The 24,111-nt window shown below is 39.7% G+C and overlaps 3 protein-coding genes across 3 annotated transcripts; 1 reads left to right on the forward strand and 2 right to left on the reverse strand.

Annotated features, from left to right (window-relative positions):
• Positions 1-782: 782 nt before the first annotated feature.
• LOC120629244 (60S ribosomal protein L38) lies at positions 783-2,744 on the reverse strand. Its single transcript, XM_039898116.1, has 5 exons — positions 2,672-2,744; positions 2,475-2,502; positions 2,196-2,256; positions 1,783-1,905; positions 783-854 (listed from the first exon to the last, which is right to left on the reverse strand). Exons 2-5 carry the CDS (start codon positions 2,475-2,477, stop codon positions 829-831), a joined length of 213 nt encoding a protein of 70 aa, XP_039754050.1. The 5' UTR covers positions 2,478-2,502; positions 2,672-2,744; the 3' UTR covers positions 783-828.
• Positions 2,745-4,675: 1,931 nt separating this feature from the next.
• LOC120629549 (NAD-dependent protein deacetylase sirtuin-7) lies at positions 4,676-11,375 on the forward strand. The gene is made up of 2 exons (XM_039898508.1): positions 4,676-5,120; positions 9,385-11,375. The coding sequence occupies exons 1-2, from the start codon at positions 4,893-4,895 to the stop codon at positions 10,780-10,782; spliced, it is 1,626 nt and encodes a 541-aa protein (XP_039754442.1). The 5' UTR covers positions 4,676-4,892; the 3' UTR covers positions 10,783-11,375.
• A 4,791-nt stretch (positions 11,376-16,166) lies between these two features.
• LOC120629507 lies at positions 16,167-16,859 on the reverse strand. Its single transcript, XM_039898452.1, has one exon. The coding sequence runs from the start codon at positions 16,857-16,859 to the stop codon at positions 16,167-16,169; it is 693 nt and encodes a 230-aa protein (XP_039754386.1).
• Between the last annotated feature and the right edge of the window lie 7,252 nt (positions 16,860-24,111).

The raw sequence follows: 24,111 nt of genomic DNA on the forward strand, positions 1-24,111 counted from the left end.
CAGCATTGAGATTCGATTCGAGAGAGCCCCTCACAGTTGTAGCACAAAGTAACAGTACTTTAGAGACAAAAGAAAGTAGATAAGATGATACAAATGCCACTATGGCATCAAAAACGTTGCACTCAGTTTGATTGCCTCTTATTTAAGTTAAAATTAAGGACCACGCAGGTGGCCCACCTAATGGCAAGTGGAAAGTTGTTGTTACCCCTCAATGGATTTGCAATATAAAACAATTTAATACCTGCGTCATAGAGGCACAAGTTACGATAAGGATTTGGGGACTCATGAAATAACCAGCCTAATTTACCTATCATCCTGCATAATTTTTTTTTTCATAACAGTTCCCAACGAGTCGGTGCGACAATACTGGGTGGGACTCGTTGGGAACACACCGTGTGGGGTACGTTGCTGTAGCCCTAAGTACAAGACCTGCTCGCTAGCAATAAACGTAGTTTTCGCATTTCAAAGTAAAATGCCTAATTTCTCTCGTATTAACATTCTGCCAAAAGGCCGAGCTGAAGAATTCTAGGTCAATTTGAACTTTAATGCAATTTCCATTCCACTTTACTCTTACGTTCACGTATCTCCATACTTGAAAACGACTCCACGATTGCAGGCAAGCAAATCTTGTAACAAGACTGGTGGACTTGATTGACTGATTGCAGTCTGGCACCGACCATCTAAATTGAGAACTCTTTTGCAGACACTTGTGGCAAAAGGAGTGCAGCAAGTCATATTGCTGCTGTGGTGTAAGCTCACTTAGGTTTAATTGAAAATAAGTCTTGAAGGTATTTTATGTTTTTATTAACTTAATCCTACATTATGTTGTCACTTAACTTCCTTAACCTGCAGACCTGCAACAAACAATAACCCATTACCACCAGCTTGTATTTTTGAAACAAATAAGCACACACAAATGTCCGCTCAGTCCCAGTTGTCAACGCCGGAGACAACTGGGAAAGACTGCAAATATAACTACATTGACAAATCATTTTGCATATTTACATTGCAGCGTTACAATAGATCTACTAATACAGCCACAGTATCTATCCACATTGACAGAACAAATTACCAAGGCTCTAACTATTAAATTTTATTTAAATTTACTTCTTAATAAAGAATTAGGCTTAGCTATTTTTCATCCACCATCCAAATTCACATTAATGATATTAATGCTAAAATGTATATGTTTATTAGTTTCTCAACCATTCTAAACAACTTTCACCAATGACATACCAAAACTGTAAACTTAGATACATACAATTATGATATTACAATGCCTGGAAAACATGATTATTACAAGAATCATATAAATTCACAGCTAATAGTTTTTATTTTTGTTAATTGCAAAGTTAAACAAAAGCCCTGTTCTGTCCTGTTGCAGGTAATAGCCTAAGCAAAGCCCAAAGTTCCCTTGCATATCTTGGCTAAAAATAATGATATGTTCAACACAATCTAGTTACTAATAACCAACTTTTTCCTGCTCATGAACGTCCAAATAACATGATCTCAAGAGCAAGGTAAACAATCTTGATATGGGATTTACTTTTTTTTTAATGATTAATGTTTTGTCCTATAAACAACCCTTAATTTGTTGAATTATTTAAATTATTTACGTCATAAAATAAAGCCCAGGTTACATCCTGATTAAACCGGAGCCTTCTACTTGTGTAAGAATTAACAACAGCGAATCTGACAAACAATATTACAATAGAAGTAATACTTTCCAGAAGATGTGAGCCATTTACCCATCATTCTGGTAATTAAAGAATTAGTCCATACCTGGTGGCAGGCTCTGCTTAAGTTTCTCAGCCTTTTCCTTGTCAGTGATGACAAGTGTGTACAGGAAGCGTGAGCAGCGCACCTTGAACTTCACATTCTCAGGGTTCTTCTTTATCTTTACAGCTGTAACACACACAACATTATATTGCAGCCCTTATTCTACCATGTTCATTCCACTCACTAACTTATATAGCAGTCAATAGACTCAATAATACAACAATGGGAGAAAGAATTTTGGTTCTTTGAAATACAACGAAAAGGGATTATTATTAGGCACATTTTAAGTTCATCTTATTACCAGCCTATATCTCAGCGATTGCGTTTAATAAATCTACTTTATTTATAACACAATTGTTTACTTTCTTTTTGATAAAGATTGCTTACATATTACAAACAGGTTAAATCAAACTCACATTTAGCATCTTTCCTTCTCGCCTTCAGGAGGAAATCCTTGATGTCCTTGATTTCGCGTGGCTGAAAGTGAGAGATACATTTGATAATATATCTCTTTAATAATGAAGAGATTGCAGTAACGAGAGAACACACAGGTAGCGCAATAAGGTTTGTTTTCATTAATCTTGTGAAATAATTTCTCAATTGGTTTAGAGGTGGGTTAACACCAACAATGAAAAGCTAAATTAATAGTTAAATAGATATGCCAATATTAGGATTTCAAGTATTGAAGTACATACCATGTTGAAGCCGTTCCTTGACACTTAGCTGCAATGAAAACACAACATTAAAAAACAATTAAGTGGAAATATTTAAGTTACTACGTGAAACATTAACTGGGCAAAATTATTCTGACAAAGAAACTTAATTATATTCGTTAAAACAGTCGATTTAAATTGATTTCTACGGGATTAACAAACTTGTAAACTTATCGCACCTGTCAAAGTCAGCAAAGAAGGGAGAAATAATTTTGCTTGTCAAATTCTCATAACATTGTCAGTGTCAATTATCATAGGTCATTTCTTTAATTTGCAGCTCTGGACAGTAGGTTTTTGGAGCTACTCACAATTATTCGAAAAGGACACAAACAGTACATACAAAGATCAGCGATGAGACAGAGCAAGAACGTCGTACAACCGTATGCTAGAGCGAGATGGATAGACGAGGTTACTATCAGGAACCTTATGGACCGCTAAGGACTTTGCGTTAGCAGCGATTAAATTAAATCTAAGGTTTTGCAGTGTTATTTTGTATTGTTTTGAGGTGCGTGTACCCAGATATAACCCTTCAAGAAAAGAAAACCAACCAAATTTCGGATTTATTTATTTTATGTTTTCCTTATTCGATGTTATGTTTTCGTGTAAAAGTGCAATTTAAAAGTTTTCCTATAAAAGTGCAATGTTTTAAAAGTTTTGCAGATAGATAAATAGGAAAATGTATTGCATATAATTTAATCAACATTATATAAGCACTCCAATTAAATTTAAAACCTTACTTACAAATATGTGAATTTACACTTTTTCAATAACAATATCATCGATTAAAATATATTTTTAGATGAATATATGACTTTTATTCGATTGGTTGTTAATATATCTTTATTTGAGCAGAGCAAAAGTACAAAAAATGTTGTTTAAATAAAATCACGTAATATTATAAGAATTCCGGTTAAGTAACCTTAGAAAAGTTTTTTCAAATGGAGAGTTTTTGAAATGGTGATAAAGCTAGGGTTAGGCTATTAGGCTAGCTAAGGGTTACAAACGCGTCCTGGTCTACGAAGAGCCCACAATTAACTTAGCTGGGTTTTATTTTGTTATCACCACCTCATAGTCGAATTAATATTAAGTTAGGGCAATTTATACCTAAGAAATAAACTTACAGTGCAATATACTAGGTTACATAAAATTCATAATTCGTTTAAAGGACTACCTACGTAATCGATAAAAAAGCTTGGGTGTGAATTATTGCTCTAACCAGGTTGCTCTTCTAATAATTTTAAATGACATTGTTAGATGGTGATAACAAAAAAAACACCCGGCTATGTTTGTTGTGGGCTTCTTCTTAGACCAGGACGCGTTTGGAACCCTCGTAGCTTTATTTTAAGTTTAAGAATATTGTGGTTATCGCCATCATCTCACTACCGTGTAATTCTTATGTACGCATTAAAAATGCCACCTATGGGCCTACTTGAATAAAGATATTTTTGACTTTGACTTTATCATTCATGTAATTCTTAATACTATAATAGGATATTTCTAGAAACTTACGTTTTATGTGAACTTTGAACTTATTGAGAGACATCTCATGGATTTAATCTGTTAATTTGTTATAAAATAATACACTTACCCTTACATAATTTACAAATTCTATGCAGCCTAGTAAACAGCACTACTAGTTTATTTTTACTTCTAATATTAATATTTTTAGAACTTATTGTTACTTTCTTTTAAAATGGGTCTATGCTCTAATATCGTGTTTCCTATGTAATAGGATGCGGACGATGATGATGAAAGAGCGATAGGCTAGGCTATCCTAGCGATAGGCTAGGGTTAAAACTTCGGCCTCCCATTCGGTGAACTAAGTTCAAATCGCACGTATCTTTGAAAAAAATTAAACCGTGGTAAAATTTGAGTTGCTAGAGTCAAGATAATTATGTGATGGTGGTGCACTTTAATCGCTCATATGGCCCTAACGTGATAGATCAACACTGGTGAATCATGAAAATCCCTGTAATGCTAGTCGTAAGTTGAAAATAAATAAATAAATAATGGGTTTTTGATATAGGCAAAGAGAATGCAAACACCAAATTACGTTAGTTATATTGCGCGAGTATAGCTGTGTGGTAACGGGGTTTTGATATTATATCTGTCGTGGTAACCTGCTATCAAATACATACTCTGTAAACATGGGACACCCCTAGGCCGCGTCGAGAAATGTCAGTTTAATGCTTCATATTTTGACATATTCAGTTAGTAAAATAAATAGTTTGTGATTGTCATAATTTAAGATCCTGTGGCCGTTTGTAACATACCTACCTTCGTGTCGTATGCCAACGGAGCACCCCTCGGGAGTCATGCGCCCGGAGGCGGGCGGCGGCAGCAGGTACGAGGGCGGCGCGCCGCGCTGACGAGCTGTAGCGGGCGGCCGCGGGCGCCTCCATGGCAGGGCGCGAGGGCGTGCGGAGCAGCGCGCGGCTGAGCGGCGGCGGCGCGGCGGCGGCGGCGGCGGCGGTGGGCGAGGAGCAGCGGCGCGCGGCCGCCGCGCTGCGCCGGGCGCGCGCTGCCCGCGCCGCCGAACGCGCGCGTGAAGTGGAGGACAGCCCGCTCGTGCTGCGCGACAAGTGCCGCCGCCTGGCACGCGCGCTGCGCGACGCCAAGCACCTCGTGGTGAGTGCCCAGCGAGCGGCAGGTTACTCCGTACCCGACTCAGAATTTCCTGGCTTTAGGTCGGAATAACCTGCCCTCCATTCACTGAAACGGTATGTACGTTAGTAATGTTAAATTTCAAATGAGCAGGAGAAAATTTTCTCCCTAGGGAAAGTATGTATTTTCTCCTATAGCTATATCAACTCTCCAAGCATTGGTGCAAAACTGTTAATAATATACAGGAGTAAACTTCTATGGCCTGTTGCTGTGCTTTGACAGGTGGATATGTTAATTGTATCTCTTGTCAGGGGATATAGTTACTGTCTCCTGCCGGTGCTAGCCACATAGAGATGAGAGGTGGCGAGCTGCCATCCAGGCTGGATATTATATTTGTTTATTTTTAGGAAAACCAAAGATTTGTACTGGTCAGGCTTACTTTAATATGGAAAATTAACACATTTAAAGGTCACATAATAAAAATTATGACTTATCAAATAATTAATTCAATTGATATTGATTCATAATTTATATATGCACTAGAAGTGAGAGATAGGAATGCCAACAAAATCTCTATAACCTACTAAAAGTCTTTTATTCCACGTGCTCTGCACAATTTAAGAATGAGTTTGTAAAGTCAGGTTCCTATCCAATTTTGCAATATGGGGAAGGAAACTAGTGCTGTCTAGGTGAGCATTTATATTCATCATAAGAGGACCCGTAAACCTGCAGCTGATGGGATGGACTGGGTTATGGGATGGGTTGGGCTACCTACATGGTAAATCACCTACACAGTATGTTACGAATTTTGTCTTTTTTATTTATTACCATGTTCACATAATGAACAAAGAAAATTAAATGACTGATGATGTTTTTCAAATGTTTTCCTTAGGAAAATCAAAGATCAATGAGCATACGATGAATATCATAGATATTCATTTGTGTTTGTTTAAAATTCTTTTCATAAAGTTAATCATTTATATACAAACAGAAGTTATCCTAGGTTCTGTTTGTCAAATTTCCAAAAGTAAAGTAAGTAAGTGTCAAATTTGTGTAATTTTGCATAACTAAAGCCTTTGTTAGTTGTTAACATTATAATGATTTAATATAATTCATCAAGAATTATATTATAATGTTAAAAAACTATCAAAGCAATTCCATCTTATCTTAGATTTGACAGGTCTGATTCAATGTTTTACTCAGACTTTCAAAAGTAATGACTGACAACTTAGTGTGAGAAGGTGATCACTCAATTGAATTTATGTTATAGTTCTGCTTTTTATGCTGCTGAGCCCATCAGAGTTCATACATAGCATGCCCATGGGGAACATTCCTCTTTCAGTTTAGTTACAATTGACCACCAAAGCATTGTAACAACATAAATAACTATGTCTAGTCTTAGTCTCTGTTTAGTAACTAAAATATTTATATAAAATCTATAATTATAATGAAACTGTAGCTGGAGAATTCCTATACATTAATTATCTTTTTTTGAATTTTATTTGGAGGATTATTATTGATATAAATCTTTAAATAAATAATAAATAAATATACAATGGCAATACACACATCTCCATCCAGTTCTTAAGTAAGCTTTAGCTTGTGTTATGGGTGTTAAGATGACAAGAATATTTTTATGAATAATGTACATAATACTTATAATATGTATACAGATAAACACTTAGATACTGGAAAATATTCATGTGCATCACACAAACATTGTCCAGTTGTGCAAATCTAACCCACAGCCTTGGAATCGGAGCGCAGGGTCACTGCCAACTATGCCAATCAGCTGTTGAAAGACAATTTCTTATTTAATTTTGAGTCTGCCTTTTTTTCTGACTGATCATTTGGATCTGAATGTATTTGGTACATATGCCTGATACTCCTGGTGAACATTACCAAGAAACAATCCTTCCTTGGGGGTGAGCGATAAAAGCTTTTTTAGATTTAACTGCATAACTCTTACAAATCTGAACCAATAATGGGGATCAGTATAGTTATGCCCCATTTAAATAATGATCTTTTTAATATTGCTGGTGTTAGAGGCCAAAACTCCTCAGTGCTTTGCAGCAAACCCCTTACATTAGTACTTAAAAACATGCCATATGAGTGTGCCCCCTAGAGCTTGCAAAAAAGTTTTGTCATCAAGTGTGTCATGTGTTTTCTTTAGCACCAACTCTTCTACTACTGGGCCCTGGAAGTAGACTAGTGACAAGCAAAATCGAGGCAAACTTTAATTTATCTATCTATATATTTATAAAAGAGAAAGTGTGTGGGTATATTCCATATAGGCTCCGAAACAGCTGGACCAATTTCAATGAAACTTTCAGGGAATCTCTGGATTGACCTGGCAAGTAATCCTGTAAAGTTTACTATGATGATATTCTATTGTGTGTAGATAATGATCTTCACCTGCTCAAGAAGGGAATAGAAAAGAATGAATACGGAGAGAAATAAATGATTTAATATAATATGATTTAATGATGTAAGTTTATTTTTCAAATAAAATAAAGCAATATCTAGCCCGGTGAAGCGGGCTGGGTACGCTAGTATAAAATAATATTAGTAGGTAAGTAATAGCACTCATTTTCTTTTTAAGGATTTCAATAAATGGAAAAGCATCATTAGTCATAGATTAAGTTTAAATCAAATTTTTTTCTATATTTATTTATTTATTTAGAAAAATCAATAGCTAATACATTTTTTCTTGTCCAAGTTCCTATGTTCTGAGCTAAGTGAATGTTTAGCTTATTACAGGTTTTCACAACTTTAGGTTTAAAGACATTTATTCTCAAAAGAAACAGTTTCACTTAATGACAAATTAAAAAATTAACATAAAGAAGTGGTAATATATTATCGAGTTTAGTTTGATACGAAAACAAAACAAACACAAAAATACAAAATGTGGCGCGTTTTTAAAATATTTAAACAATGCTTTTTTAACTTGTTTTTAAATGATGTAAAAGATTTCTCGCAAAAAATCTCTTTGGGTAGACTATTGTATAGTAGTGCTCCCACAACCTGTATAGTTTTACTGCCATACTTAGTTCTAGTCTTGGGTAATCTTAATTTGTGACTATTTCATGTATTTAGATGTGATTTAGTTTTAAACGTAATTAACTTTCACAAATCATTTCAGCATTAATTACATTTTAATTATAACTGCATTACAAAATAAATGTTAAAAAATATTTTACTTATTAATAAGGTTTTTGGTACTTATTAATAATGTTAAAAATAAAATAGAATTAAAATAAAATGAAAATGAAATTAAAATTTTAAACATGAAAATCCAAGTTTGTTTAACCTTATTAATAATAATAAATATTTGATAACATAACATAAGATAAGAATTCTTACAATGCAACCAGGGATTCTATATTCAAGATAGCTCCTCACCACAGCACTTAATTAATTTAATGGTTTTCTGACAAGGTAGGCATCCTAACATCTTAGAAGCCTTTAGTTTTGGTCTTTAGTATATATTGTCAACATTTAATATTTTTTTATATATCATTTAAGTATTTGTGTTTTTATTTTTGTTATTAATTCTAAAATGTATATTTTTGTTCGCGGCACTAGATTCGGCTAGTTTATGTCACAGCTTGATGGATCTTACAGCTCATACTCTCACACCTCTCTACTTAATTGTTTTTTCTCTTTCTAACTGACATTCTAATTTTTTATTTGCAAGTTGTGGCAGTCTCTTAGTGGTGGTGGTTTATAATATAACCATAATATTTTTTCATTTTTTGTTTAGTTTTATAAGAGTTATTGTAACCTGTTGATTGTTCATTAAATAAATAAATAAAGCCTAAGGCACAATTTCATTCTCATGTTTGTCGTACAGCAGTTTCAAGATCATGTATATCCAATATGTGGTGTAGACCTTGATATATCATTTTGTATGAGGATTTAAAAATGTCATGCTTGGGTGTAATTCAGTAAGCATTTGACATCCAATCTATTTATGGTAGTGGGGATACATAATCCCACTGGCACTTTTAAAGATATTAAAAAAAAGTCTCATTGACCCCATTTTCTATCTTCCTTAAAGGGGACAGTGGGATTTTAATGAATAGGTTTATTTTCAAATCATAGGTACAGTGTAGGTATCGACTTTGTCAGCAATTTGACTAGAAATATAGGGGGCAATGAGTCAGGACCGTTTTATAAAGTATTTTCATCGGTTCATTGTAGGAATCAAAAAATAAAATGAAAGTTTGGAAGGAAGGTCATTCGCCATCGCTCGTGGCCGTTGCCCCTAACGTCGCGCGCTCCGCAGGTGTACACGGGCGCCGGCATCAGCACGGCGGCCGACATCCCCGACTACCGCGGTCCGCACGGCGTGTGGACGCGCCTGCAGCGCGGCGAACAGGTGGGGCGCGTGGAGGTGGCACGCGCGCGGCCCACGTTCACGCACATGGCGCTGTCGGCGCTGTGGGCGCGCGGCGCGCTCAAGTTCGTGGTGTCGCAGAACTGCGACGGCCTCCACGTGCGCGCCGGCCTGCCGCGCCGCGCGCTCGCCGAGCTGCACGGCGACATGTTCGCCGAGCGCTGCGCCGCGTGCCGCCGCGTCACGCTGCGCGCCTTCGACACCACCGCGCGCACGGCGCGCCACGCTCACGGCACGCGCCGCCTGTGCCACGCGTGCGGCGCCGAGCTGCAGGACTCCATCGTGCACTTCGGCGAGCGCGGGCGCGCCGCCTGGCCGCTCAACTGGGCCGGCGCGCTCCGCCACGCCGCCGCCGCCGACGTGGTGCTGTGCCTGGGCTCCAGCCTCAAGGTGCTGCGCCGCTACCCGCGCCTGTGGCGCATGCAGGGCGCGCGCCACCGCCGCCCCGCGCTCTACATCGTCAACCTGCAGTGGACGCCCAAGGACGCCGTGGCCGCGCTCAAGATCAACGCGCGCTGCGACGACGTCATGGCGCAGGTGGCGCGCCAACTGCGCCTGCGCGTGCCGCGCTACGCGCCGCGCGCCGACCCGCTGCTGGCGCACGCCGAGCCGCTGGCGCCGCCCGAGGCGCACACGGCGCCGCCGCACAGCCCGCCGCCGCCCGCGCCGCCGCTGCCCGACGACTACTACTCGCTGTCCTCGCCCTCCGCCTCCGACTCCGACGACGAGCTGCCGCTGCGCCGCCTGGCCGAGCGCCTGCGCGCGCCCGCCGCGCCGCCCGCGCCCGCGCTGCACGCCTTCCAGGTACGCCCCTCGGAGCGCGGGCCTCGCCCCTCGAGGCGCCGCCCCTCTGACGCTCCGCCCGCGCAGGTGGCCATGCAGGCGGGCGACACCACGATCCTGCTGCGCGCGCAGCACGCGCCGCGCAAGGGCGAGGCGCGCGGCTGGCGGCTGGACGCGGCCGAAGCCAGCGCGCTGGCCGCCGCCATCTTCCAGCGCGCCGTGCTGCTGTGCCGCGCGCGCCTGTACCCCGGCCTGCACACCATCCTGGCGCCCGAGCCCGAGCGCGCGGCCGAGTGCGCGTGGTGCCTGCGCCGCTACGCCGCGCGCCGCTGCCTGTGGTACGGGCCGCCGCTGCGCACGCCGCCCGAGCGCCGCGCCTGGCGCCGCGAGCGCGGCCGCCGCTACCTGTGCGCGTGCTGCGGCGACGCCGACGAGCCGCCCGAGCCGGAGGGCGGCGGCTGGTACGGCAAGGGCTACCGCAAGGGCCGCCGCAAGCGCCGGTAGCGCGGCGCGGGGGGTCGGTGGAACTTTATATTTATGTGCACTCTTGTGAGTGAGCGGCGTTTTCCTTTTTAGGAATAAATATGCTCGAACTGAACTGATAATGAACGAGTGGTCCGGTAAACTCGCGGACGCACTCGCCGATTCCGATCTCTCGACGGCCTGCCGTAACATTGTATTACGTTACTATAATTTGCTCGTCGCATGATTACTGACAGACTTCAGAAGGACTCGATTCCCCAGTTCGATGTGCTTCATTTATCTAAAAATAACTTCTCGTTTGATTTTATAGTAGCTTACAAATGGTACTTGAATACCCAGCGGAAGAAGTCACCATTGCTGCCGCCGTGACCAGCGGCTGGTATACATTTCTGCTGTCTTTTGAAAATTGCACTTCAGGCGTAATTTTTATGTTTTGGTAAATTCTGTGATTTTACATTCTTATGTTAGCAATATCCCAAACACTGTACAGAGTAGAGTAACTAGTTGTAATAACTAAGAGCTGAAGACTGCCGCGTGCCGCATGACGCTTCTGACGAACAAACAATTAAGCAAAATAGATTAAGTTACATTTGTAAGTAAATCATGAAATTCAATTGTATTGTTTTATTGAACCCCTCCTAGTCCTTTATATCTAGTCAATAATCACAAATTAAACAAAATTCGAAATCCTTTTGTTATTTTCTTAATGTGTAATTACACTATATTCTGCAATCATAATTATAGAAAATCCTTGATCAAAATAATAAAACGTTTTTGAACTTTTCGACTAGACTATTATACACACACCGCCATATTTAGCGGAACACAAAAAAAAAGGTTTGATCAGCATCATATAAAGTTGCTGGCTCGTTTATACGTCATTTTAGACGGCCGACTGGCGCAGTGGGCAGCGACCCTGCTTTCTGAGTCCAAGGCCGTGGGTTCGATTCCCACAACTGGAAAATGTTTGTGTGATGAGCATAAGTGTTTTTCAGTGTCTGGGTGTTTATATGTATTTTCTAAGTATTTATGTACTCGTATATATAATTCATAAAAATATTCATCAGTCATCTTAGTACCCATAACACAAGCTACGCTTACTTTGGGGCTAGGTGGCGACGTGTGTATTGTCGCAGTATATTTATTATTTATTTAAAAAGAAATATTTACAAATTAAGAAAGCAACTGAACATCACATTTTATAAAATTGTTTTAATTTTATTCAAATACACCTTATCTGGAGCGAACTTCGAGTATTTCTTCCTTCGGAGTTTGATTTAAAATTTCATTTCATTTTTTTAGTTTTTTTTAATTGCGTATCTTTCTGGAGTTGAGAACTGAATTTGCCCAACAGAGATTGCCAGGGCACTCGAAATTCGAAGAAATGGTCAAACCTACAGAGTACCTCCAGAGATCTTCGTCGACCAGTTTCAATGATCCATCGCAGTATCCGACGGTTCAGGGAGACCGGTACTAACATCGTAGAAACAGGTTAACTTTTGCTCCGGAACATCGACTTTGGAACGCGGACCAATGGAGTAAGGTATTGTTTAGTGATGAGTGCAGAATTCTCCTAAATCAAATTGACGACAGGCAACAAATATGCAGACGCAAAGGAGAACGATCCATTCAGACAAATTTTGAAACTACAGTTGCATACTGTGGTGGATCAATAATGGTTTAGGCGGGCATTTGTTTGGGAGCTCGCACACACTTGTTAGTGATTGACAGAGGGAGTCTGACTGCAGACCGCTATATCAGAGAAGTTTTAGAAGAAAATGTCGTACCGTTTGCCCCATATATCGGTGACGATTTTGTTTTTATGCGGGATAATGCTCAGCCGCATACCGCTCGGGTAACTCAAGCTTATCTTAATGATATGAATACTGTTATGGAGTGGCCGGCGAGATCACCGGATACGACCCCAATAGAGCACGTTTGGGACTTGATGAAAAGAAAAGTTAAGTCCAGAATTCCAGCTCCTTCCAACGAGGGTGAACTACGAATCGCCGTAGTTGAGGAATGGCGGAGACTATCCCAGGAGACCATCGATAACATCATTCTCAGTATGCCTAGACGGGTAGAAATTTTAATAAGAGCACGTGGAGGAAATACGCGATATTAATCACCATTTTTCTAATTTAATTCAGTGTTATTTTAATATTAATTTTCACTTTTCCCGGTTACATGAAAAGTTCCATAATGTACCATTATTCACAAATAGACTACTCGCAAAATCTGTTCTTAATGTGATCTCATTTTAAGTAAAACAAATGAAACTTTAAATAACAAAAGAATTGTAGTAAGTACATTTTTTTTTTGTTCCGCTAAATATGCCGGTGTGTATTAATATAATATGGGCTAACATTTGGAATAAATATAAATAAATAAAACATCCAAACAAACAAATTGTAATAAACAGCACTAAGAATCAGTTAAGATTCCCGATTCCTGAGGGAAAACGGTAGGTCTTGGTAGGCGGAATGTCAATGTCAGTGGCGAAAAAAAAGGGGAATAAGGGGGAATTAACCGGTAATAGTGAAAAAACAAGCATGGTTAAAACTCAAAAGTACAGTTGGTAGAAGTTTAAAAGGTAATTCTGTTCTCTTGCACCTAATTATGAGAAGAAGTAAGTGAACCTAAGTGCCCGGCACTTAGGTTCAGTTCCGTTTAAAAAAATATATAAACAAAACAAAACGTACCACTACAAAGTACAGATCGCGGCACGTAACATTAGCGCTGAAGGAAACGTAGAGGGGATATCTGCGCATGGGGACTGTCGCGCACGCAATACAATCGCTACTTTAATAAATTAACTACTAATAAGTAATGTTTGTTTGTTAATGATAATGATATTATTTTACTGTAATGTGTAAAATGTGTTTTGTAGCAAATTCCCTGAAGAATGGAAATTTGCTCAGATTATTCCTCTACCTAAAAAAACAACCCTTCATCGTTTTCTGATTTTCGCCCCATTTCTATATTACCATTTCTCTCAAAAGTTCTTGAAAAACTCGTATCGCAACAACTTAGTCTCTTTCTTAATAAGAATAACCTTCTCAGTTCTTTGCAATCCGGCTTTCGTCCTGGTCATAGTACGGCTACTGCTCTTGCTAAAGTAACTGATGATATTCGATGGGCGATGGATAACAAGCAGCTAACAATTCTTATTCTGCTTGACTTTAGCAATGCCTTTAATACAGTTGACTTTGACATCTTGCTTAGTCTTTTAGGCTCTTTTAACATATCTCCATCAGTAATAGACTGGTTTCGGAGTTACCTCAATGGCCGTCGACAGCGCATTCAGATTGACGAGTCCTTTTCTATTTTTATTAACTCTATTACTCAAAACATCTCTTCTCTCTATCACATGTATGCAGATGATATCCAAATATATCGCTCATCTACCCTTCAAAATCTTGGTTCTGCTGTTGCAGCTATAAATAATGATATGGCTGCAATTTCTGAGTGGAGCAGGCAATATGGGCTAAAGGTCAATCCTGCAAAATCAAAAGCTATCGTTATTGGTAGCGAGGTCGCGAGCGATGATCGCGAGGGTTGATTGGCTGAGCATTCCTTCTGTTATTTATAATGGCATCGCTATTCCTTTTTGTGACTCTGTTAAAGATCTTGCTGTATACCTCGACCGGGAATTGTCATGGACAGTGCATGTTAAAGAGCTGAGTCAGAAAGTGTTTGTGGCGATGAGCTCGTTGCGAAGGCTGCAATCATTTCTTCCAATTCCGACCAAAGTTATGCTAGCACATTCTCTCTTTCTATCTATTCTCGATTATGCGGATGCAAGCTTTCTTATTCTGACCGAGGATCAGCTTAATAAACTTGAGCGTCTTCAAAATCTTGCTATTCGGTTCATATTTGGCCTTCGCAAATATGACCATGTTTCCGAATTTCGACAAAAACTCAAGTGGCTTCCTATTCGTCGTCGCCGGGATATGCATGTACTTTCTCTTCTGTACTGTGTGTTATTTCATCTAAATACTCCCTCGTATTTAAAAGAGAAGTTCACTTTTCTTGGTGAGCAATCTGGTGTAAGATCGTGCCGTGCGCTGACGCTGTGTATGCCTTATCATAGGACAAAATTTTATAAGCATTCGTTTAGCGTACGAGCTGTGGAATTGTGGAATGCGCTTCCATTGAGCATACGACGGTCCAAATCACTGGCGATATTTAAAAGAGCAGTTAAGGCCCATTATATTGTTAACGACTTTTAATAGTATGTATATACTTACTCATTTATTGTATGTTAAAGTATTTAATTATGTAAGTGTTGTTATTATATATATTACTTTATTTTTATATTTATTTATTTATTATATTATTTACTTTTTATCTATTTGTGTACACTAGTTTATGTATTAGCATGTAGTTATTTGCATGTATGTATTTTAATATTTGTACCACCAGAAGTCTATTCTCCTCTTCTTTTTTTTCCTAATTCTAAGGTTGCCTGGCAGAGATCGCTATTAAGCGATAAGGCCGCCTTTTGTATTACTACTTCTTTCGCTGTTTCTGTTTTTGTTATATTTTAAATGTTGTGGTATACAAATAAAGAGTTTAATAATAATGTGTGCGTGTGTGTGTGGTGTGAGTGCGTGTATGAGTGTATGTGTTTGTAATATTAATGAAAGTTTATAGTTCCAAATTCATATTCCTAAGTTTCATGTTACCTATGATGTGACCACACGGATCTTGTCGTTGAGATCCGGTGATGACACTGGGTTTGGAACACGATCGTTAGGCTGATGTTCCACCGATATAACGGACAGATTCTGATTTTGATGATAAACTGGTCTAGACAAAGGGCAGTTACTTACCGGTTGTACCGAGGCGATCCAGACCGGGTTTCCGTTGGTTAGTTCGCCGCTGATTTGAAAGGAGGAGACGCAATGCCGTCTGGATGCAAGGTTTCCCTTCTGTTGCTGATGTTGGGTATACTCGTCTCACACACTTCACCAAACTTCACCGTGTCGAATTAACTTGGTTGTTCGATATTGGTTATATTAGAACAATAATGCCTTTCTTTGCTCGGATTAACGGCGTTCGCGTCGGTAGTTCGTTGCCAACTCACTATCGGCCGGGGCCAATGGGCATACGTGTACAACCAGTACACTCATAACGCGAGCTCTGCTATTGGCTAGACCAGATTTAGAGTAGGTAGGAAAATAATGGAATGAAGTAAGTTTGAGTGAGCGGCAAGAACGGGTTGTATACGCGTAGCGTACATATGATATAATAATTTTTAACAAGTTCATAGTTTAAAAGTAGAAAAATAAAAACATTCACGAATTTTCAATTTTTATTTTAGATGAAAAAAACTAGTTTCTGAACTAAAGATGGGCAAAATGACAATCACATACATTCACACAACCTAAGCTGCCCTTTTCCTAGTCTGAATCAGATAATGGTATCACGCCTTCAATGGTTTCTAGACAGGGCCTTTTGCTCGTTGATGGCCGGGACTCAGGGCTGCTCCGGTCGTCGGTACTAGCAGAGTCATCGTCATCGGACTCACCGAGGCTATCCTCTGAACTATCTTCATTAACGCGAATAGTGAATTCTTCTGTTACCAAATCCACGACACAGTCACTCATTGCATATTGCTCTTCTATATCCTTCACCTTTTTGCATAATTTTTGCCAATCCCATGCACCCATCAATAAAACTTTTTCTTGTTGCTCTATACATTTAGTAACACTCCATTTCACATTTTTGCTGCCTACATATTGTTTTATATCGGACCATGCCATTTCGATAGGATTTAGATCTGGGTGGTATGGTGGTAGTCTCAGCACTTGATGGCCTTGTTCAGCTAGGATTCGGTCAATCGAAAATGTTGTGAATCTTTTCTTGTTTGCCTTTATTAAATTGTATAACTGAGGTTTTAGAAGTGATTCCTCATACTGTATGCCTTTATCAGTGAGCCAAGCCTGCATGTCAGCTTTCTTTGAATTAGAGGTTGGTGCGAGATCCCACTGTTTATTATGATAGGACGCGTTGTCAACTACCACGACGCTATTGGGTGGTAGGTTGGGCAATAACTGAGTTCTGAGCCATTTTTCATAGTTCTCGTAATTCATGTTGTCGTGGTAGTCGCCTGATTTGGTACCAGCTTTAAAAGTGAGCAACGCATTGGGTATAAACCCAGTTTCAGACCCTGCGTGGACAATGACAACTCGCTGTCCTTTCGAAATTGGTTTTTTGAGGCCCTTACAAGAACCATCGGTCCAGGATTTTCGAGAACAGTGCGATGAATCTACATAGGATTCGTCCGTATCCCATGGCCAATATACAATAGGCCTTCCCTCTTGACGATATTGTTTTATTTTACGTAGATATTCTATGCGTTCAAAACGTATATTTGATGTTTCAATCAACACTTTCCGATTGTTTTCGGTGTTTTTCCACCGAAATCCCAAACCCTTAATTATTCGCCGAAGACTTCGTTCTGAGCCGTTGAAATTTATGTCTTCCTCTAGTTTTTGTTTCAGCTTTCCGACGGTAGGAAGTTCATTATTTGTTTTGTGAAAATTATGAATGCACCTCTTTATTACTCCTTGGTCGAAGTTATCAATATTTGTGACCGGTTTTGTTCGGGAACGTTTTTTTGCCAGGTGTTCTGAACACTGTGATTAAATCGGAACTACTGGCTTGATTGGTGATATTCCTTACCGTTGCTATTGAAGTTTTTGTAGACTCTGCTGTCCTTTTTTGGATTTTCCCGAAGTCACTGATTAAACTATTTAATTTCATATTTTCTGCCTTAATAACTTCTGTAGTTTGTTTCATCTGGCTGCTGCTGTCGGAATGGCTGAGTAAAATACTCGTAGCGTCGTCTATCTCACGTTTAATTTGTTGTAAAGAAACAATTAATTCCTTAGACTCTTTTTTCAAAAAACAATGCACGTCATACACCATTTTCCGTGCCGGTCTTCTCAAAACAGTATTATATCTTTTAGGCATATTCAACAGTGAATATAATAAAGTCACAAACAAACCAAATTAACAAACAGCAATAACAAAAATTAACAGATATAACAATACAATTAAACTTAACAAAGAGCAACAACAAAAATTAACAGATATAACAATACAATTTAGAACGCGACTGTACACTGGAAGTGCGCGGGGCGTCGTATCGGTACGGGGGACGGAATGCGACTGGAGAACCAATCAGCGCGTGCAAACGATATGCACGCCCGCCCCGCAACCCGCTTATTCCCCCATGATACCTTATTTTCGACTTCTGCGCAATGAAGGTCACCGCTAGAGTTTCGTGCCGCTACTTGTACTCTTATTTATATTAGAAGATATTGTAAAATAACAATTAGTTTAATTTTTTTTTTTTTTTTTTTCACTAACACATTAGGCCTGACGCGCCGCGCCACTACTATATGGGGCGAAGGTGCGAAGGTGACGGCGACGACGATGTATCGAGTCTAAGGAGTCTGATGGCGGCGCCACACAGTGGCGTTATATCTCTATAAAAGTGGTGGTCTTTTATTATGTTATTTATTAATGGTATTTTTTTAATATCAAATCATTATTGTACCCCGATGTACATCTTTCAAATGTCTGCCTTTATCAACTTTCGATGGTAGTTTCTGCGATTACCATTGTTTGTCACGGGTAACGGGGAATCAGGGTTCGATTCCGGTGAGGGAGCCTGAGAAACTGCTACCACATCCAAGGAAGGCAGCAGGCGTGCAAATTACCCACTCCCTGCACGGAGGGGGGAGTTACGGGTAGGTAGTGACGAAAAATAACGATACGGGACTATTACTAGGCCTCGTAATCGGAATGAGTACACTTTAAATATTTTAACGAGGTAAAATTTAGGGCATTGAGGGTCTGGTGCCAGTGGTTGATTAAATGCACACATTATACTTTTTATAATTATCCTATACAAGTACCAGTACAATTACTGGTAATGACATAGAGTTGAGTTTGAGAATTATAAATATTTCAAAAGTATCGAATAATCAATACACGAACTGCCCACACACTTCCGCCTACTATTATAGTAAAGTACTATGCAAACACATATTACATATACGCAATAAGGGAACTTTAAATTGGAGATTTTACCCTACCACACCCGTCTGTCTCATTCTGAAAACTATTCAAAATAATTGCTATTTTTCATTCTCATTCAAATATAAATAATAGTAAATAATATATAATTTTTGACTGAACTGAACCCAAGTGCCCGGCCTGTGGCCGGGCACCCCTCGTATTCATGTGTTAACCTAACCTAACCTAAATCTAGTTTTGACACCTTTAGACTTTAGATTCAAGATTTAATGTGAATATATGCATTAATAAAAACTCATTACTATTTTAATACTAGTTATGCTGCTGTTGATGCACTGATGAAAGCCAGATAGCTAGATCAGTGTTTAGTTAGTCGTAGTTGCCGGTGGGCTGAGGTCTAAAGGAATCCAAACTAGTTTTAAAAGGTTTGGATAGGTTAGGTTAGGTTAGAACATGAATAAGACGGGTGCCCGGCCGCAGGCCGGTCACTTAGGTTCAGTTCCGTTTAAAAAAAAAAAAAAACAAAAAACAAAACGTACCAATACAAAGTACTCTTATTCATATTAGAAGATATTGTAAAATAACAATTAATTTAATTTTTTTTTTTGTTTCACTTACACATTAGGCCCGTCGCGCCGCGCCACTACTATATGGGGCGAAGGTGCGGAGTCGACGGCGACGACAAAGTACCGAGTCTAAGGAGACTGATGGCGGCGCCACACAGTGGCGTTATGTCTCTATAAAAGTGGTGGTCTTTTATTATGTTATTTATGAATGGTATTATTTTAATATCATATCAATATTGTACCCCGCACAGGGGGGAGGTACGGGTAGGTAGTGACGAAAAATAACGATACGGGACTCTTACGAGGTCTCGCAATCGGATTGAGTACACTTTAAATATTTTAACGAGGTATAATTTAAGGGCATTGCGGGTCTGGTGCCAGTGGTGGTTGATTAGATCCACACACTATACTTTTTATAATTATGTGGCGTTATGTCTCTATAAAAGTGGTGGTCTTTTATTATGTTATTTATTAATGGTATTTTTTTAATATCATATCAATATTGTACCCCGCACGGGGGTAGGTAGTGACGAAAAATAACGATACGGGACTCTTACGAGGTCTCGCACGGGGGTAGGTAGTGACGAAAAATAACGATACGGGACTCTTACGAGGTCTCGTAATCGGAATGAGTTTCTGCGACTACCATTGTTTGTCGCGGGTAACGGGGAATCAGGGTTCGATTCCGGTGAGGGAGCCTGAGAAACTGCTACCACATCCAAGGAAGGCAGCAGGCGCGCAAATTACCCACTCCCCTGCACGGGGGGGAGGTACGGGTAGGTAGTGACGAAAAATAACGATACGGGACTCTTACGAGGTCTCGTCATCGAATAATCAATACACGAACTGCCCACACACTTGTAAATATAGATGCGCAAACACACATAACATATACGCAATAAGGGAACTTTAAATTGGAGATTTTACCCTACCACACCCGTCTGTCTCATTCTGAAAACTATTCAAAATAATTGCTATTTTTCATTCTCATTCAAATATAAATAATAGTAAATAATATATAATTTTTGACTGAACTGAACCCAAGTGCCCGGCCTGTGGCCGGGCACCCCTCTTATTCATGTTCTAACCTAACCTAACCTAAATCTAGTTTTGACACCTTTGGACTTTAGATTCAAGATTTAATGTGAATATATGCATTAATAAAAACTCATTACTATTTTAATACTAGTTATGCTGCTGTTGATGCACTGATGAAAGCCAGATAGCTAGATCAGTGTTTAGTTAGTCGTAGTTGCCGGTGGGCTGAGGTCTAAAGGAATCCAAACTAGTTTTAAAAGGTTTGGATAGGTTAGGTTAGGTTAGAACATGAATAAGACGGGTGCCCGGCCGCAGGCCGGTCACTTAGGTTCAGTTCCGTTTAAAAAAAAAAAAAAACAAAAAACAAAACGTACCAATACAAAGTACTCTTATTCATATTAGAAGATATTGTAAAATAACAATTAATTTAATTTTTTTTTTTGTTTCACTTACACATTAGGCCCGTCGCGCCGCGCCACTACTATATGGGGCGAAGGTGCGGAGTCGACGGCGACGACAAAGTACCGAGTCTAAGGAGACTGATGGCGGCGCCACACAGTGGCGTTATGTCTCTATAAAAGTGGTGGTCTTTTATTATGTTATTTATGAATGGTATTATTTTAATATCATATCAATATTGTACCCCGCACAGGGGGGAGGTACGGGTAGGTAGTGACGAAAAATAACGATACGGGACTCTTACGAGGTCTCGCAATCGGAATGAGTACACTTTAAATATTTTAACGAGGTATAATTTAAGGGCATTGAGGGTCTGGTGCCAGTGGTGGTTGATTAGATCCACACACTATACTTTTTATAATTATGTGGCGTTATGTCTCTATAAAAGTGGTGGTCTTTTATTATGTTATTTATTAATGGTATTTTTTTAATATCATATCAATATTGTACCCCGCACGGGGGTAGGTAGTGACGAAAAATAACGATACGGGACTCTTACGAGGTCTCGTAATCGGAATAAGTTTCTGCGACTACCATTGTTTGTCGCGGGTAACGGGGAATCAGGGTTCGATTCCGGTGAGGGAGCCTGAGAAACTGCTACCACATCCAAGGAAGGCAGCAGGCGCGCAAATTACCCACTCCCCTGCACGGGGGGGAGGTACGGGTAGGTAGTGACGAAAAATAACGATACGGGACTCTTACGAGGTCTCGTCATCGAATAATCAATACACGAACTGCCCACACACTTGTAAATATAGATGCGCAAACACACATAACATATACGCAATGAGGGAACTTTAAATTGGAGATTTTACCCTACCACACCCGTCTGTCTCATTCTGAAAACTATTCAAAATAATTGCTATTTTTCATTCTCATTCAAATATAAATAATAGTAAATAATATATAATTTTTGACTGAACTGAACCCAAGTGCCCGGCCTGTGGCCGGGCACCCCTCGTATTCATGTTCTAACCTAACCTAACCTAAATCTAGTTTTGACACCTTTGGACTTTAGATTCAAGATTTAATGTGAATATATGCATTAATAATAACTCATTACTATTTTAATACTAGTTATGCTGCTGTTGATGCACTGATGAAAGCCAGATAGCTAGATCAGTGTTTAGTTAGTCGTAGTTGCCGGTGGGCTGAGGTCTAAAGGAATCCAAACTAGTTTTAAAAGGTTTGGATAGGTTAGGTTAGGTTAGAACATGAATAAGACGGGTGCCCGGCCGCAGGCCGGTCACTTAGGTTCAGTTCCGTTTAAAAAAAAAAAAAAACAAAAAACAAAACGTACCAATACAAAGTACTCTTATTCATATTAGAAGATATTGTAAAATAACAATTAATTTAATTTTTTTTCTTGTTTCACTTACACATTAGGCCCGTCGCGCCGCGCCACTACTATATGGGGCGAAGGTGCGGAGTCGACGGCGACGACAAAGTACCGAGTCTAAGGAGACTGATGGCGGCGCCACACAGTGGCGTTATGTCTCTATAAAAGTGGTGGTCTTTTATTATGTTATTTATGAATGGTATTATTTTAATATCATATCAATATTGTACCCCGCACAGGGGGGAGGTACGGGTAGGTAGTGACGAAAAATAACGATACGGGACTCTTACGAGGTCTCGCAATCGGAATGAGTACACTTTAAATATTTTAACGAGGTATAATTTAAGGGCATTGAGGGTCTGGTGCCAGTGGTGGTTGATTAGATCCACACACTATACTTTTTATAATTATGTGGCGTTATGTCTCTATAAAAGTGGTGGTCTTTTATTATGTTATTTATTAATGGTATTTTTTTAATATCATATCAATATTGTACCCCGCACGGGGGTAGGTAGTGACGAAAAATAACGATACGGGACTCTTACGAGGTCTCGTAATCGGAATGAGTTTCTGCGACTACCATTGTTTGTCGCGGGTAACGGGGAATCAGGGTTCGATTCCGGTGAGGGAGCCTGAGAAACTGCTACCACATCCAAGGAAGGCAGCAGGCGCGCAAATTACCCACTCCCCTGCACGGGGGGGAGGTACGGGTAGGTAGTGACGAAAAATAACGATACGGGACTCTTACGAGTCCCGTCATCGAATAATCAATACACGAACTGCCCACACACTTGTAAATATAGACGCGCAAACACACATAACATATACGCAATAAGGGAACTTTAAATTGGAGATTTTACCCTACCACACCCGTCTGTCTCATTCTGAAAACTATTCAAAATAATTGCTATTTTTCATTCTCATTCAAATATAAATAATAGTAAATAATATATAATTTTTGACTGAACTGAACCCAAGTGCCCGGCCTGTGGCCGGGCACCCCTCGTATTCATGTTCTAACCTAACCTAACCTAAATCTAGTTTTGACACCTTTGGACTTTAGATTCAAGATTTAATGTGAATATATGCATTAATAAAAACTCATTACTATTTTAATACTAGTTATGCTGCTGTTGATGCACTGATGAAAGCCAGATAGCTAGATCAGTGTTTAGTTAGTCGTAGTTGCCGGTGGGCTGAGGTCTAAAGGAATCCAAACTAGTTTTAAAAGGTTTGGATAGGTTAGGTTAGGTTAGAACATGAATAAGACGGGTGCCCGGCCGCAGGCCGGTCACTTAGGTTCAGTTCCGTTTAAAAAAAAAAAAAACAAAAAAAAAACGTACCAATACAAAGTACTCTTATTCATATTAGAAGATATTGTAAAATAACAATTAATTTAATTTTTTTTTTTGTTTCACTTACACATTAGGCCCGTCGCGCCGCGCCACTACTATATGGGGCGAAGGTGCGGAGTCGACGGCGACGACAAAGTACCGAGTCTAAGGAGACTGATGGCGGCGCCACACAGTGGCGTTATGTCTCTATAAAAGTGGTGGTCTTTTATTATGTTATTTATGAATGGTATTATTTTAATATCATATCAATATTGTACCCCGCACAGGGGGGAGGTACGGGTAGGTAGTGACGAAAAATAACGATACGGGACTCTTACGAGGTCTCGCAATCGGAATGAGTACACTTTAAATATTTTAACGAGGTATAATTTAAGGGCATTGAGGGTCTGGTGCCAGTGGTGGTTGATTAGATCCACACACTATACTTTTTATAATTATGTGGCGTTATGTCTCTATAAAAGTGGTGGTCTTTTATTATGTTATTTATTAATGGTATTTTTTTAATATCATATCAATATTGTACCCCGCACGGGGGTAGGTA

This window comes from Pararge aegeria, chromosome 14 (genome assembly GCF_905163445.1).
Source record: "Pararge aegeria chromosome 14, ilParAegt1.1, whole genome shotgun sequence".
In the NCBI taxonomy this organism is placed as follows: domain Eukaryota; kingdom Metazoa; phylum Arthropoda; class Insecta; order Lepidoptera; family Nymphalidae; genus Pararge; species Pararge aegeria.